General features: G+C 35.6%; 1 protein-coding gene across 1 annotated transcript in view; it reads right to left on the bottom strand.

Moving 5' to 3' along the window:
* Positions 1 to 6240: 6240 nt before the first annotated feature.
* LOC123548638 (protein naked cuticle homolog 2-like) overlaps positions 6241 to 15531 on the bottom strand; it is an 85054-nt gene continuing 75763 nt past the window's right edge. Inside the window, exons 6-8 of the mRNA XM_053546890.1 lie at positions 13797 to 13898; positions 11403 to 11857; positions 6241 to 8558 (exon numbers count right to left, since the gene is read on the bottom strand). Coding sequence (XP_053402865.1) covers positions 7730 to 8558; positions 11403 to 11857; positions 13797 to 13898 — 1386 coding nt within the window. The 3' untranslated portion in view covers positions 6241 to 7729. The remainder of the gene's footprint in view (positions 8559 to 11402; positions 11858 to 13796; positions 13899 to 15531) is intronic.

Below are 15531 nucleotides of genomic sequence, written 5' to 3'. Positions count from 1 at the left end.
TCAAACTGTCATGGAATTTTTTTTTCTAAATATCATATAACAATACAAGGGTAATGTTGAACAAGAGCTGTCAGTGGACAGCGCGCTCGACTATTCTCAGTGCTTGATAGTATAATATTAGCAATGAGTAAAACTTTAACATTACAATAAGCATATTCTAAGTGGAAAAGGGGCCATAATTCAGTCAAAATGCTTGATAGAGTTACCTCCTCCTTTTTACAGACTGGGGTTATGATGGTAAACAAGTATACAAAATATGAAAGCAATATCTCAATGGACTTTGCAAATATTTGGGGTGGTATGCAAACTTTAACGTTTATTCTAAGTCGAAAAGGGGCCATAATTCAGTCAAAATGCTTGATAGGGTAGCCTCCTCCTTTTTACAGACTGAGGTCATGATGGTAAACAAGTATGCAAAATATGAAAGCAATATCTCATTGGACTTTGAAAATATTTGGGGTGGTATGCAAACTTTAACATTTATTCTAAGTTGAAAAGAGGCAATAATTCAGTTAAATTGCTTGATAGAGTTGCCTCCTTTTTACAGACTGTGGTCATGATGGTAAACAAGTATGCAAAATATGAAAGCAATATCTCAATGGACTCTGAAAATGTTTGGGGTGGTACGCAAACTTTAATATTTATTCTAAGTCGAAAAGGGGCCATAATTCAGTCAAAATGCTTGATAGAGTTGCCTCCTACTTTTTACAGACTGAGGTCATGATGGTAAACAAGTATGCAAAATATGAAAGCAATATCTCAATAGACTTTGAAAATATTTGGGGTGGTACACAAACTTCAAAATTTTTGTGACGCTCATGCTAACGCCGGCGCTAGGGCGAGTAGGATAGCTCCCCTATTCTTCGAATAGTCAAGCTAAAAATTACAAACATCTTAAATCTGACGTGTTTTTTTACAATTCCATCCCAAATCCTATATGGGTGTAAATTTTAGACTGTAATTTCAGCACCCACCCCTGCTAAAAATGTTTGATACCAGAACCTGTGCACAGTTCCTAATAATTAAACTAGAATAATTTGCAAATTATTTAAGAAATAATATATCTCATTTAGTGATTTGTCGCTGAATAAATCATTGTTTGGAGTTCAGATGCGAAGGAATTATATCACGAGGGCGCAGCCCGAGTGTTATAATAATACGCATCTGAACGACAAACAATGATTTCATTCAAGAGCAAATCACTAAATGAGATATATCATTCGATTCTAACACATTACCAAGGACTTTTAAGTATATCCTTGACGGCATTTATCAAATATTTGTCCGTTTTCAGTTGGTTTCTTTTCCAGCGCCCCGCTATGCTGTTTGACACTATGACGTAGAACTTGTGATGTCAAAACAGTGAATTGTTGTCTAATAATTCACCGTCTTCAGCCTTCTTTGTATAATAGAAAAATGAATCGGATTGTGTTAGAAATATGAATTTAATTGCTGATATATTCCAAAAACTGCAACTCATCTTACTTGTGATACTTGAAAAATAAAATACAATTTGAGATGACATCACACCAAGTTCATTTCATTCTGCTATTTTCTTTTCTTACTATAAATGATGACAATGACCTATAGTTCTAAAAAGATCTATTTTACAAGCTTGAAATACAGACATACCCCAATGGGTAAAAGTCACTCATTCATTGATTTTCAGTAAAAATAAAACCATCTAAGTCATTCAAAGCTGTATTTTGCTAATGTAGCATTTTGGTATATACTTATTTTCTCATAACTCTTTAATTTGTGTCAAGTAAGGTGACTTTTCATATTAAAAGGTGGAGGGAGACCCCAGGCCTCCCGCTGGGAATCCCTTCAGGTATGGATGGGCACCACAGCAGATCTAACAAATGTCTGCCACAGGCCAGACAGATGGCTTGCTCATATGACAATGCCATCAAGGCGGGGCAAGTGACCTTAACCCCTCACCCAAATAGGCCCCTATATGTCCTCTATTATTTTCTAAAATGCAAGATATACATTTTACATCCAGCATAATGCAACTGAAGTTTCTACTCCATCCACAACAATGAGCAGTTTAGTAGTTTACATAATTGATGTTCAATATCCTTAAATGCATGTTTGACTGAAAGAAAAATAAACATTGAACAATAATACACATATTAGTGACAAATATTTGAGGTGAGTAAAAACAACCAATGAACAAAATATCATGCCTTCCCAGCCACACAGTCGATGTGCTTAGATGACATTACTAGTGTGAAAGAGCCTGCATGTCTGAATACATTGTTTCACCTAATGATTTAAGAACAAGAGATACATTAATTTTTTGATGAAAAATGTCAATAATTACCATACAACATTTCCCTTTTTCACTCTGATTTCAATGAAACTAATATCATAAACCACATAAACCCTGGAACAAAAATGTTCCAAATGTTGTATACCTTTATATTACGTGCAACTATCTGTGTTCTCATACAAGACTGTTCCCCAGAAAAACAGGAAGTATTTCAATAAAATAAATATTGCATCCTTAATTGAAACATTTTTTATTATATTTCAACCTTCCATTAGGGCAACACTTTTCTGTTCACTAAAATGCATGCATGTCTTCATCAAAATGCAATTATGCAACATTTAAATCAAAGAGTCTTACCAAAGATGTCTACTTCAGATTTTAATGCTTATTTTCAATTCAGTTTCAGATTTATTGGCACTATATAATATCAGCTAACTGTGACATCACCATGATGACATCACATTAATCCATTAATAGGGACCAAGAAATAGTGCTAAAATATTTGATCTATTATTTCACAATTAAAGACAAACACAGAAGAATCAAAATAATATAAAGCAGAAGAGCATTTTTATTATTTCAAATCAGTTATATGCTGTACAAAATAAACTAGCTAAGGCTACACTATCATGAAATTATTCCACAGGTTGTAAATCATCTTCTCTGTGTTTAAATTAAATAAAATACACTTCCGCTATATAATATTTCTTTAAAAAAATACTTGCTGAGTCTAAAATGATTGTAAGTGAAAGTAAATAAAACAAAACAAAACACGGTACATATTTCTATATACACAATGAATGGACAACATATACATAAATAATCCCAGTAGGCATAGTGAGGTAGAACTTGTACACAACACACACAAATGTATCATATCAACCTGTACATAAATCAATATCTTTTACACAAATTGTAATTCTTAAATTGTCTTTATGATATACCGGTATTAAAATTGACTATCCCCATTGCATCAGAGCTACAACAGTAACTAGTCCATATAAAACTTTCAACATTTCCAAGAAAATGTATTACAATATCTAAAAAACAAGAGCACCGCCTTGCGGGTGCTGACGCTCATCTGATTTTTTTTGTATAATAGAAATATTGTCCTACCCATGATTTTCTAAGTCTAAAAAGGGCCATCATTCTTGCAAAAAGCAGGATAGTGTTATGTTTCTTGATGTACAGTGTCCACTTATGATGGTGAAAAACTGTTGCAAGTTTTAAAGCAACAGCTTTGATAGTTTATGAGAAAAGTTGCCTTAAACATAATAACCCAAGAAAATGATTTTCTAAGTCCAAAAGGGGCAATAATTATTGCAAAAAGCAGGATGGAGTTATGTTGCTTGCTGTACAGGGTCAGCTTATGATGGTGAACAAGTGTTTCAAGTTTCAAAGCAATAGCTTTGATAGTTTAAGAGAAAAAGTTGACCTAAACATAAAACTTAACCAAGAAATCTGATATTTTCTAAGTCCAAAAGGGGCCATAAATCTTGCAAAAAGCAGGATGGAGTTATGTTTCTTGCTATACAGGGTCAGCTTATGATGGTGAACAAGTGTTGCAAGTTTTAAAGCAATCTTTAATAGTTTAGGATAAAAGCCGACCTAAACATAAAACTTAACCAAGAAAACTGATTTTCTAAGTCCAAAAGGGGCAATAATTCTTGCAAAAAGCAAGATGGAATTATGTTTCTTGATGTACAGGGTCTGCTTATGATGGTACACAAGTATTCCGAGTTTCAAAGCAATAGCTTTGATAGTTTAGGAGAAAAGTTGACCTAAACATAAAACTTAACCAAGAAATCTGATATTTTCTAAGTACAAAAGGGGCCATAAATCTTGCAAAAAGCAAGATGGAGTTATGTTTCTTGCTATACAGGGTCAGCTTATGATGGTGAACAAGTATTCCAAGTTTCAAAGCAATAGCTTTGATAGTTTAGGAGAAAAGCTGACCTAAACATAAAACTTAACCAGGCAACGCCGACGCCGACAACCGCTCAAGTGATGACAATAACTCATCATTTTTTTTCAAAAAATCAGATGAGCTATGAAAGATCTAGTAAATTATTAGTACTTCAAAATACATCAACATTTTTTAAAATCCAAACTAGAGTTGTCACAGGAGTGATGAATTATACACCCACAATATGGCCTTGTCACAGAACTAAGCCAATGTCAAAGCTGAACTTACTTGACCTTTGACCTATTGACCTCAAAATCAATAGAGGTCATCTGCTGGTCATGATCAACCTTCCTATGAAGTTTCAAGATACTTGGCCCAAGCGTTCTCAAGTTATTGTCCGAAAAAGGTTTAAATGTTCCGGGTCACTCTGACCTTTGACCTTTGGAACTCGAAATCATTACAGTTCATCTGCTGGTCATGACCAACCTCCCTATTAAGTTTCGTGATCCTAGTCCCAAGCATTCTGAAGTTATTGTCCGAAAACAGTTTAAATGTTCCGGGTCACTGTGACCTTGACCTTTGACCTCAAAATAATTAGAGGTCATCTGCTGGTCCTAATCAACCTCCCTCTTAATTTTCATGATCCTAGGCCCAAGCATTCTCAAGTTATCATCCGGAAACTGTTTAACTGTTTCGTATTATTGTGACCTTGACCTTTGACCTAATAGCCTCAAAGTTGAACATGACCTGTATTCAATCATGTTACACCTGTGTACAAAAATTTATTATCCTAGACCAAAGCGTTCTCAAGTTATCACCCCGAAGCTGTTTAACTGTTCCGAGTCACTGTGACCTTGATCTTTGACCTACTGACCTCAAAGTTGATCTTGATCTGTATTTCATAATGTTACATCCGTGTACTAAAATTTATGATCCTAGGCCCAAGCGTTCTCAAGTTATCATCCGGAAACCATTTAACTGTTCCCAGTCACTGTGACCTTGACCTTTGACCTACAGAACTCAAAGTCGAACTTGACCTGTATTTTATAATGTTACACCTGTGTACCAAAAATTATTTAAATCGGTCAAGCCATTCATCATGAGTTATCATACCAAAGCTTTAGTTCAAGTAACTTGTTGCTTTCACTTAATAAAGTTTGCATTCTTTTGCAATTTGTTTACTAACTGAAAGTCTAGTAGGGATGTTGCCCACTTTCACAATTTAGAATATATCCATCTTATGTTTCATTTAGTCAGTATATATGGAATTATCTCCCTTTTCAAGTCTGAAAACTTTAAATGACCTGTATATAGATATACGGATTTGGATCAAGCCCAAAAAAACGGTCTTTGTTTGAAGGTGATCTATATTTACAGGTTGAAATACACTGTGAATGTTAAAACTGGACATAAAACCACCATGATCCTTTGATCCAGGTGATCTCGGGTGACCATTTATTGTTTGTTTTGGGTTTAACACTCTTTTTCAACAGTATTTTAGGTATATAACAGCGGGTAGTTAACCTAACCAGTGTTTATGGATTCTGTAGCAGTACAAACCCATTGTCTGCAAGTAACTGCCTCCCTACTGAGCAAAGCGGGGAACAAGTGACATTAGGTTTCACTATATTTTCCCCTTTGAAAATAACACCAATCATATTACGACTGATTATTTATACAAGTTATCTTTTTTTTTCCATTTCATTTACAACATTTCGAAAACAGATGGTAGCATGCACAACAATGAATAAACAAACTCAAATCTGACAGACAAAACATAAACAATCCCTCATGTATCACAAATAACATAATGGCAAGTGATTTGTTAAAATTTACATACAATAATTTACACATTCCTTACAAAAATCTAACAAAACAAGAAAATGCATATGTATCAAGTAATTGCGCACATAAATTGTGTATTTTGTAATAAACACCACAGTTATTATCATTAGTAGTGGTGAATAACAATTTAAATCAATTAAAGAGATTTTGTTGTTTCTTCCGCAAAACGTTTTATGTGGTGTGTGTGCGTGTTGGTGGTGGGGGGGGGGGGGGGGGGGGGGGGGGGGGAGTTACTTCTGCCTATTACTTAAAAATGGATATGCAAGTGAAAAAAATATATATGAAGATTTCAATTCCATTGACATATTGTCCACAAGGATTCTTGTCTTATTTGTCACCAAATGATTTAAACGGGCAGGCCTTCGGATTTAAAGCTTTAAAGGGGCATGCTTCAAGATTTACAGCTTTAAAGGGTCATGCCTTAAGAAGTAAAGCTTTAAAGGGCATGCCTCCAGCTTTAAAGGGGCATGCCACCAAAATTTATAGCTTTAAAGGGCATGTCTTAAGATTTAAAGCTTTAAAGGGGCATGTCTTAAGAAGTAAAGCTTTGAAGGACATACCTCAAGATTTAAAGGGGCATGTCTCAAGAGTAACAGCTTTAAAGGGGCATATCTTCAAATTTACAGCTTTAAAGGGGCATGCCTCTAGATTTACAGCTTCAAGGGCCAAGCCTCCAGATGTACTTCACATTCCACTATTATCAAGATTGTCCAGAGATTACAATGTCAGTATCAACAGATTTGTTTCCAGCTTCTGATGAAGGCAAAAGGCCCAAGGTGTCCCTCCTGACATCTGGCACTAGCTGGCACCTTGGTAGAAACACTGACCTTATAACACAGCTGGCTGTCTCCTCACATGAAAGAATTGTAATTGGCCAAAATTTTAAAACTTGAGTTTGAACACTTAGCCTGAGAATGCAATATTTTCATTGGTCAACATCAGGAGTGAGCTCAGAATCAACCAATCAGAGGCTGGAGATGAAGACTGGTGACAAAACTCCCCTTTATAACCTTGGACAAAGAGTCTATCTGATACAAATAGTTCTAAAAATGTTTATTTTTCTGCTGTTTTAATTCACTGTTCTGAGCACTTTCATCAACTTGAAAGTGGCATAGACTGCTAAGTTAACCATGGTATAAGTTAACGAAAGGATAAACATTTGAGGAACACAGTCTAGGAGCCAGGATTGTATGACATAATAAGTTAGAGAACCATCCCAGAATGCAAACATGCTACTGACCAATTTTAAGACTGTGCCTACCCAAACACATAGAGGAGTTCTAAGATGGTTCTACAATATCAGTACCCTTACATTAAGTTTTAAACTGATATACTGAACACACACAAACAGATGTATATTTATAAAATCAGCTTCAATATTTTTGAATGATTTCTTACCATGATTTCATACAATAAAACATTTCTTTTTAAAATTCTTTCTACCCTACATAGGACATGTCATATTTCTATTTCAACAAGATGTCTCAAACTATGAGCTGCTCTACAATGGAAAATGTAAACTCGCTAAAATGCCCTCATTAAATGTATTATACCACTACAAAGGGATAACCTAAAGCAGAACGTAGAAAAAGCTCAACCACTGATCATATTCCAAGTCCCTTATCAAATCCTATCAACTTAAATATCTTTTGTCAAGAAAATAAGTTTCAAATTCTTGGGCAAACAATTTAGCACCAATTTAGTCATGCTTCATAATAGTGATGATAATGATGATGATGATGGTGTTCATGTACATGATGATGCTCATGCCGCTGAATCACGACTTTTTCACCCTCAAAATCTACCGTATGTTCTCTTTCGATCCATTCTGCAACTTGCTGCATAGCCATGTCATGGTCCTTCTCACGATGCCGATGCCTCCTATGATAATGCGGTGATACTGTTTCCGGTATGTGTGGTGGTAAACTAACTGGCCTAAATCTCGATTGCTTCTGACTTGACAATAACACATGAGGATTTCCTTTCATTGCTCTGATGTTACTTACATTTGAGTCTTGAGGGTCAAATGACCTTGACCTTAAATGGTCAGGTTTGGTAGAAGCTGATTGTTCAGTGCCTGCCTGACATTGTTCTGACTGATGTTTCACATTATCACACTGTTTCTCTGCCATTTCATGTGACCTTGACCTAAAATGTCTGGGAGCACAAAAACGTCCTGCAGTTAATGCTGAATTGGATTTAACTGGGTGAAATTTTGAGGTATTCAAACGTGAATTGTTTAACTCTAAACTGTTTCCTGAAGCTAATGCTGTAGTTGGCGTATCCTGAAATTTTGAGGTGTTATTTTCAACACCTGCTAGGTCAAGATAATAGTTTCTGCGATCCTGACTTTCCTTTGGTGTGTCGTCTGCTTCCGCATTATTTTGAGTAGCAGCTTCAGCAGAGGAAGATTTTGTCAGTGTTTGTTTCATGTTATTGTCTTTGGCCGAGTTTGTTGTTCTTGACGGCTTCTGGCGCCGCTTTTGGGGCTTCTGTTCCTGCAGACAGTCTCGACAATCACTGTGGTGCCGTCTGAAAAAATCAACTTTTTTTATAGCCAAACAAAAAAAAGTTTTTTAAATAATTCACTTTAAAAGCAATATTATTTACAACTTTTACAATAATTCAACTAAAAAAAGATTACACTTGAGAACAAAGAAGAAGATTCAAATATCAATGTAAATGAAATCCATTACAAAGTACTTGAGAGGTACCAATTTCATAATCTTTTATTACTGTGCAGATTTTAAAAACAAGAGGACCATGATGGTCCTGAATCGCTCACCTCTTCCCACATGACCCGGTTTTGAGTATGATGTCGTTTTTTCTATTATTTGACATAGTGACCTAGTTTTTGAGCTCATGTGACCCAGTTTTGAACTTGATCTAGATATTATCAAGATAAAAATTCTGACCAATTTTCATGAAGATCCATTGAAAAATATGGTCTCTAGAGAGGTCACAAGGTTTTTCTATTATTTGACATATTGACCTAGTATTCGAAGGTACGTGACCCCGTTTTGAACTTTACCTAGATATCATCAAGGTGAACATTTTCACCAATTTTCATGAAGATCTCATGAAAAATATGGCCTCTAGAGAGGTCACAAAGTTTATCTATTGTTATACCTACTGGCCTAGTTTTTGACCGCACATGACCCAGTTTCGAAACTGACCTAGATATCATCAAGGTGAACATTCAAATCAATTTTCATGAAGATCCATTGAAAAATATGGCCTCTAAAGAGGTCAAAAGATTTTAATAATTTTAGACCTACTGACCTAGTTTTTGACCGCAGTTGGCCCAGTTTCAAACTTGACCTAGCTATCATCAAGATGAACATTCAGACCAACTTTCATACAGATCCCATGAAAAGTATGGCCTCTAGAGAGGTCACAAGGTCTTTTTATAATTTGACCTACTGACCTAGTTTTTTAAGGCACGTGACCCAGTTTCAAACTTGACTTAGATATCATCAAGGTAAACATTCTGACCAATTTTTATGGAGATCCATTCACAAGTATGGCCTCTAGGGAGGTCACAAGGTTTTTCTATTTTTAGACCTACTGACCTAGTTTTTGACCGCACATGACCCTGTTTCGAACTTAACCTTAATTTTCATACATATGGCCTTTGTAGAGGTCACAAGGTTTTTCTATTATCTGACCTACTAACCTAGTTTTTGATGGCACATGACCCATTTTCGAACTTGACCTAGATATCATCAAGATGAACATTCAGACCAATTTTCATACAGATCCCATGAAAAATATGGCCTCTAGAGAGGTCACAACGTTTTTCTATTATTTGACCTACTGACCTAGTTTTTGAAGGCACGTGACCCACTTTCGAACTTGACCTAGATATCATGAAGGTGAACATTCTGACCAATTTTCATGAAGATCTCATGAAATATATGGCTTCTAGAGAGGTCATAATGTTTTTCTATTTTTAGACCTACTGACCTAGTTTTGGACCGCACTTGACCCAATTTCGAACTTGACCTAGATATCATAAAGATGAACATTCAGACCAACTTTCATACAGATCCCATGAAAAATATGGCCTCTAGAGAGGTCACAAGGTTTTTCTATTATTTGACCTACTGACCTAGTTTTTGACGGCATGTGACCCAGTTTCAAACTTGACCTAGATGTCATCAAGGTGAACGTTCTGACCAATTTGCATGAAGAGCTTGTGAAAAATATGGCCTCTAGAGAGGTCACAAGGTTTTTCTATTTTTAGACCTACTGACCTAGTTTTTGAAGGCACGTGACCCAGTTTCGAACTTGGCCTAGATATTATCAAGGTGAACATTCTGACAAATTTTCATGAAGATCTTGTGAAATATATGGCCTCTAGAGAGGTCACAAGGTTTTTCTATTTTTAGACCTACTGACCTAGTTTTTGACGGCACGTGACCCAATTTCGAACTTGACCTAGATATCATCAAGATGAACATTCTGACCAACTTTCATAAAGATCCCATGAAAAATGTGACCTCTAGAGTGGTCACAAGCAAAAGTTTACGCACGCACGCACGCACGGACGACAGACACCGCGCGATCACAAAAGCTCACCTTGTCACTTTGTGACAGGTGAGCTAATAACTATATCTATCACAACAGTATCTTTATACATTTTTACCTAAATCAAAACAATCTTTCTAAAAACAGCTGTCACTAATGGTGACAAATGCCCCTGCAGTGCCTTGACCTTTGACCTGGTGACCTTGACCTTTTACGTGGTGACCCCAAAGTTAATAGGGGTTGTGTACTCAATAAGTACTATTATCATGTGAAGTTTGAAGGTCCTGGGTGCAGTGGTTTACAAGTAAAGTGCCTTCATGGAAAAAGTTAACATTGGCCCCTGTGACCTTGACCTTTGACCTGGTGACCCCAAAGTCAGTAGGGGTCGTGTTCTCAATAAGTACTATCAGCATGTGAAGTTTGAAGGTGCCTTCATGCAAAAAGTTAACGTTGGCCCCTGTGACCTTGATCTTTGACCTGGTAATCCCAAAGTTAGTAGGGGTCGTGTACTCAATGAGTACTATCAGCACGTGAAGTTTGAAGGTCCTGAGTGCAGTGGTTCCCGAGTAAAGTGCCTTCATGCAAAAAGTTAACGTTGGCCCCTGTGACCTTGACGTTTGACCTGGTGACCCCAAAGTCAGTACAGGTCGTGTACTCAATGAGTACTATCAGCACGTGAAGTTTGAAGGTCCTTCGTGCAGTGGTTCGCGAGTAAAGTGCCTTCATGCAAAATTTAATGTTGTGACTAACGAACTAATGTACGGACAGTTGAAAACTAATATGCCTCCCTTCGGGGGCATAAAAACTTGGGTAAAATCCACAGGCAGAAAAATGCTTTTTCAATACCTGACTGGCTTTATATGATTGCGTTCCATATTCTCCTTTACAAGACTTGCCAATTCTTTATGTCGTTGCGATGTCAGTCTTGACTTTGCAGCACTCTGTGACTGTGCTTGTACCTCATTATTATTACACTTTGCTGGCATACTCTGACTCCCTACGCCTACAAGATTATTCAATCGCGAGATGTCCTTCACCTTTGACTTGGGCGAGTCTTTTTGTTTTAAATTTTCTTTATGTTTAGAATTGTCTTTCTTCTTTGGAGTATTTTTGGGTTCTTTCTCGTCAGTGTCTTTTTCAGTTTTTGGCACTGCATTACAAGCAACCTGGCTGACGTCAACATCAGTCATACTCTCTTGACCAACACTTAGTCGGAGTTTTAGTGTCTTTGTGCCATTATTTGGAATCTTAATGGAAGATCCTATGGCATCATACAATGCCTTAAGCAATCCAACCAAGTCCTGTAAAACATGAAATCATACATTTATAATAACTGTGATGAAGATGGCAACAAATATGGTAAATATATTTTCCTTTTTTCTTTGGTTTAACATCACACTGACATAATTATATCAAATGATAACTTTCCAGTTTGGTAAAAGAAAGCTCCAGGTGTCCCACTGAGTATAACTGGAGGCATACATGTATGGTGGGCACCTGGTTAGAATCATCAACCCTGGAAGGTTCCTCACACCAAAACTGAAAAGCATTGATTGGCAAGTGGTTCTAAGTCAGAAACCTTAACAACATGGCCATGAAGGCCCCTAACATGGTAAGGAAGCTTTGAATTAAAGATACAATGTATTTGTTAATGCTACTCGCTCACACATTTAAGGCAAATGTAATTTCTCCCAAAAATATATAAAAAGTGAGTGCAATGAAAGTGACTAGATCTAGTGGTCCGAACTTATTCACATGACCAAGTAACAGTTACAAAACTTGGCTTTTTTATTCAGTAGTGCCAAAACCTTACAGGAAGTTTCAAATCAACCTGAAGTCATTCCTTGCAGATAAAAAAATCTTGAATTGGATAAAAAACAAAATAATCTTTTCAATAAGAAAATAACCAAAATTTATTTTGTACTCAGATTTTTTTTGTATTTGCAGACTGATGGTCTATAAAACGTTATGACATCGTTGGTGGCCGTCTGTAACTAAGAACTTCTCATATAAAGTTCAAAATTATCACACTTGTGTATTTATATTCCTGTATTGAATGTTTATAAGTTACATATACAAATGTCTCTTTTTCCCTAAACAAATTTTAAGAAATACATGTAATACAATCTAATTAAAAAAATACAAGTTCTTTCTCAAGTTTAATGGTGTTTGTGTGACGTAATGTTTATCTGACGCTGAAGAGCCTCAACAACTTGCAGAAAACTAAAATCTCGGCAAGGAAGAGTTCTTACAGTGCTTATCATTTTCATTGCATTACAAGAATTCCAAGTCTGTATTTTAGCAATTAATCAAAGTAGGTCTTTACATACAATTGTACAAAAACAACAAAATAAATCAGTCTGTTTCTACTCTACAATCAGTTAAGATAGAACTATCTCTTCTCAATTACGTAAACAAGCTCTATCAAGAATTGTAAAAAAGTCTTAAATTATAAACATGAAATCAAGTAGCAATAAATTTATTTTATCGACCTCTTTTATTCAGACAGATGGAAATCTTATTGTTCTTTTTAAGTTCTGTGAGTAATAAAATTTCTCATACAGTCCTGAGAATACAGTTAAAACGAGAGTCAAAGACCACTTGTGAATAAAAGCCACTCCTATAAAACCTTCTTGACATACTAGTCACTATTTTCTCCTCCTGTGTAACACTTTTCAGCATAAATTTACTTGTGCTGAGAGACCAACTGTCAACAAAGATCACTACTTTCACTTCTGAAGGGTTTTACAGTAAATACTTTCTAACCAGTACAGACTGCATCCTCGGTGGGAAACCTGAAGTTCCATTGTTGTCCAGAGGTTGTTGCTCTGTAGAGAGTAATTTCTTAAAGAAACTGGTCTCTGCCTCTACAGAAAGGTACCTGTTCAGCAGAGGTGTAATCACCAGAGGATTGGACTGTACTTGTTTGCATGTAACTAAGAACCTCCCACATGTATTAGAGGTTGATCAAAAAAGACTTCAAATGTATTTTTGCTACATCCCATCAAATTAACACAGTAAAACAAATCCCTAAAAGTGGAAAGTAGTTGATAAAAATTTTCTTTTTATGCAGGGTTTTGACTGATCTTAACAGAGTGTTAGAGATGTTTCATTGTAATACTGGTTTTTTTAACAGAAACAAGAAAAATAAATTCATTACTGGGGCTTTTGCAAAATGTTTAAATGAGATAATGCATCTAGATATTCTAATTCAGATATACAGTATATGGATATATTTACCTCCTTGGTTATTTTACCATGACCATCAAAGTCATATAGCGTAAACGACCACTCTTGTTTGGAATTCTCTCCACCTCCAAAGTGCACACCACATTCAAACTCCTGAAAAATAAACAGAATTCTGTGAATTTAAAACATCTATTCAAGGGACATAAACTTTAATTATAAGTTTCTTGCAAATAAATGATTACTCCCCTTCCATACTAGTGGGTAAACGCTCTTCAGCTTATATTTAAATTACTCTCGTGTCCACTATGTGTAAATCACATACATGAGTAGGTATGGTGTGACATCAACTAGAAACTGAGCAGCCAACACCTTATCTACTTGACCTCAGCAAAATGTTTTTCAACATCAGTAAAATTAACCATTCTTAAATGATTCTGTAGCAGCACTGATTTGTTTTCCACAAGTAAATGACAATTTCTACAAGTTACTTGCACTTTCACAAGTAACTGACAACTCGAGAAGAAAATGAAAATTTAAAAAAGTGTATGAAAACTTCCATTAAGTAAAAAACAACTTTACAAGAAATGACAAGTAAACGACAACTTTTATCAGTAAAATTAATGGAAACTTCCACAAAGAAATGACAACTTTCACAAGTTTATATAGTTACTGACAACTTCTACAAGTAAATAACAACTTTGGCAAGTAAATGAAAACTTCTACAAGTAAATGACATCTCTACCCGGCACAAGATATAGACCTATCATTTCCAATTGACACAAGATATAGACATCTTTACCCAGCACAAGATATAGACATACTGTTTCCAATGGACACAAGTAATTAGACATCTCTACCCCGCACAAGATATAGACTTATCGTTTCCACTGGACACTAGATATAGACATATCGTTTTCACTGGACACTAGATGTAGACATATCGTTTCCACTGGACACTAGATGTAGACATAAGGAAAAGACTTCAACTCTACCTGCTCTGTTTTGGGCACTCAATTTGATTAATTAGACAGACAGAAAGTTAATTACACCAGATTTTGATTAAGGACAGACTGTCTGATAAATTAGTCATGGCAGAAAATCTCCACACACAGGAGAGTATCAATTAACATTCTAACATTCTGTAGTACCTGCTACCACCCTGTCAATGATAAATCTTGCAATTATTTTCTTCTGTCTGTTTAGGGCATACATATTTGGTTCTTGTAATATTTGCTCTTTTGTTATAGAACAGCGCTAGAACACTATATGCCTTGTAAAGAACTTTTTTCAAGTTCAAATAACGTCGTATAATTATAACTTAAAATAAAAACGATACTTGGTTCTGTAAAACCAGTGTGCGCATTTTGTCCGCATGCAGCAGAGAATGTTTAGTAAAATTAAAACGATTTCCTTGAATACAAACTTCAGACTGCTCTCTCAGTTCTTTGTGACATAATTGTGACGTACCACAAAAAGTGAACGTAAATTCACAAAATTTTGTAAATAGTAGATGTTTTCCTCATTACAGAGCAGTAGCAAGTTAACCTGGCTGTCAAGTTAATGTAGATATTATGCAAAATATTACTTGTCTTAAATTTATTCTCTTTGAAGGAAGACTACAGTCATGTTGTTCAAATTTAATTCTAATTAAAGTCTAATTAACAAACTGTCCTACTAAACGGACATGCACTTTTAACTTAATAAAATATTTCTCACTGGGAATCTTTTGTGGTTTATACAGACAGAACATTATCAACAGTTAAATGAGGGAAAACTTACATATTTA

Source organism: Mercenaria mercenaria, chromosome 6, assembly GCF_021730395.1.
Source record: "Mercenaria mercenaria strain notata chromosome 6, MADL_Memer_1, whole genome shotgun sequence".
NCBI classification, from domain to species: domain Eukaryota; kingdom Metazoa; phylum Mollusca; class Bivalvia; order Venerida; family Veneridae; genus Mercenaria; species Mercenaria mercenaria.
This window is presented reverse-complemented; position numbering and strand designations above follow the sequence as displayed.